This window comes from Phacochoerus africanus, chromosome 3 (genome assembly GCF_016906955.1).
Source record: "Phacochoerus africanus isolate WHEZ1 chromosome 3, ROS_Pafr_v1, whole genome shotgun sequence".
NCBI classification, from domain to species: domain Eukaryota; kingdom Metazoa; phylum Chordata; class Mammalia; order Artiodactyla; family Suidae; genus Phacochoerus; species Phacochoerus africanus.
Genome location: NC_062546.1, coordinates 62,893,671 through 62,895,826, shown reverse-complemented (window position 1 = coordinate 62,895,826; position 2,156 = coordinate 62,893,671). Strand labels below are relative to the sequence as shown.

Sequence of the window (2,156 nt, the reverse complement as noted above, 5' to 3'; positions counted from 1 at the left end):
GCACATGATATTCATCAGTTCTAGCAATGCAGGAGATGCAAATTAAAACCTCAGTGAGATTCTACTTCACACCTATCAGAATGGTTGAAATTTAAAAAAATAGTGACAAGAGTTCCCTGGTGGCTCAGAGGGCTAAGGACCTGGTGTTGTCACTGCTGTGGCTTGAGTTTAATCCCTAGCCCAGGAACTTCCGCATGTCTTGGGTGAGGCCAAAACAAAACAATAGTGACAACCTCAAATACTGGCAAGGATCTGAAGAAACTAGATCACTCATACATTACTGATGGAAATAGAGAATGGTGCAGCTACTTGGGAAAACATTTTGGCTGTTTCATAAAAATGTAAACATGCAATTACCATATGATCCAGCAAGTTTACTCTTGGGCATTTATCCCAGAGATATAAAGATTTATGTTCACATGAAAGCCTATATGTGGATTTTTTATAGCTGTTTTATTATAAATCAAAAATGGGAAACACTCAGATATCTTTCAACAGATGCATGGTTAAACACACTACAGTACATTCACACTATAGACTACGACACAGCAATAAAGAAGAATGATATACTGATCCGGGCAACAACCTGTATGATGAATCTCCAGAGAATCATGTTCAGTGAAAAAGTAACCAAAAGGTCACTTACTGTATGATTCCATTTCATAATTCTTGAAGTGGCAAAATTATAAAAATGGAAAACAGATTAGTGGTTCCCAGGAAGAAAACAGGTGATGGGGTGGGAGAAAAGTGAGTATGGCTATGAGGGATGCTTGAGGTGATGGAAATGTTGGAAATATTTCATATCTTGCCTGAATCAGTATCAATATCCAGGTTGTAACACTGTACTACAGTTCACAAGATGTTATCATCAGGAGAAACTGGGGAATAGAAATGTGGGATGTTTCTGTATTATTTATTACAACTACATGTGAATCTATAATTATTTTAAAATAAGTTCAATTAAAGCCTTTCCTCTGGCTGGCAGCGCGAGAAGGCCGCACGATGCCTGGAGTTACTGTAAAAGATGTAAACCAGCAGGAGGTCGTCAGAGCTCTGGCAGCCTTTCTCAGAAAGTCTGGGAAGCTGAAAGTCCCTGAATGGGTGGACACTGTCAAGCTGGTCAAGCATAAAGAACTCGCTCCCTACAATGAGAACTGGTTCTACACACGAGCTGCTTCCACCCCACAGCACCGATACTTCTGGGGCAGCGCTGGGGTCGGCTCCATGACCAAGACTTACAGGGGTCATCAAAGAGACCGTGTCATGCCCAGCCACTTCAGCAGAGGCTCCAAGAGCGTGGCCCATCGGCTTCTCCAAGCCCTGGAGGGGTTGAAAATGGTGGAAAAGGATCAAGATGGGGGCCACAAACTGACACCTCAGGGACAGAGAGATCTGGACAGAATCGCCGGACAGGTGGCAGCTGCCAAGAAGAAGCATTAGAACAAATGAAGCTGGGTTAATAAATTGCCTCGTTCATAAAAAAAATGAAAATAAAAAATAAAATAAGTTCAATTTAAAAAATGAATTCTAGATATTTTTAAAAACTTTACATGCAAAATGAGAGTAGAGAAACTGAGGGCCAGAAAGGCTTTTAGTGATTTTCTTCTAGTCCGAAATACCATACTCCAGGCAAAATTCATTTAATCATTTTAATTTATATTAATAATTTCAATTATAAACATGTTAGGAAATGGGATTTTATAAGAAAATTCATTCAGAGGCTATTTAGTCCAGGCTTCTTTTATTCATGACTTGCAAAATGTTGTCCAGAGCTTCTAGTCCTAAAAAAAAGGGCTAAAATAGTCCTCTAGGCTGTGAAGGAGCTTTCAGTGTGAGCTGAGGTCTAGCTGTATTTAACAAAGAAGTGGACTGGAAGAAAATGAGGTTATATTCTTTTGTGAAACCTTCTCATATTTATGAGCGATTTACTTTGAGCAGAACACTAGCTTCCTTGTTTGGGAATGTGGACACGTATCCTTCTAGTTTCTTTTCTTTTTTTTTTTTTCCTTGTCTTTTTGCCATTTCTTGGGCCACTCCCGCGGCATATGGAGGTTCCCAGGCTAGGGGTCTAATCGGAGCTGCAGCTGCCAGCCTACAGCAACGCAGCACCGGATCCTTAACCCACTGAGCAAGGGCAGGGATCGAACCCGCAACCT

General features: G+C 40.8%; 1 protein-coding gene across 1 annotated transcript; it reads left to right on the top strand.

The window, feature by feature from the left end:
- The first annotated feature begins 973 nt into the window (after window positions 1-973).
- On the top strand, window positions 974-1,485 carry LOC125122141 (40S ribosomal protein S19-like). The gene has a single exon (XM_047770390.1). It carries the CDS (start codon window positions 1,003-1,005, stop codon window positions 1,438-1,440), a length of 438 nt encoding a protein of 145 aa, XP_047626346.1. The 5' UTR covers window positions 974-1,002; the 3' UTR covers window positions 1,441-1,485.
- Window positions 1,486-2,156: the final 671 nt, after the last annotated feature.

Bases quoted from the DNA above. Each gene is read 5' to 3' on its own strand.
- LOC125122141 (XM_047770390.1), top strand. From the start codon at position 1,003: ATGCCTGGAGTTACTGTAAAAGATGTAAACCAGCAGGAGGTCGTCAGA.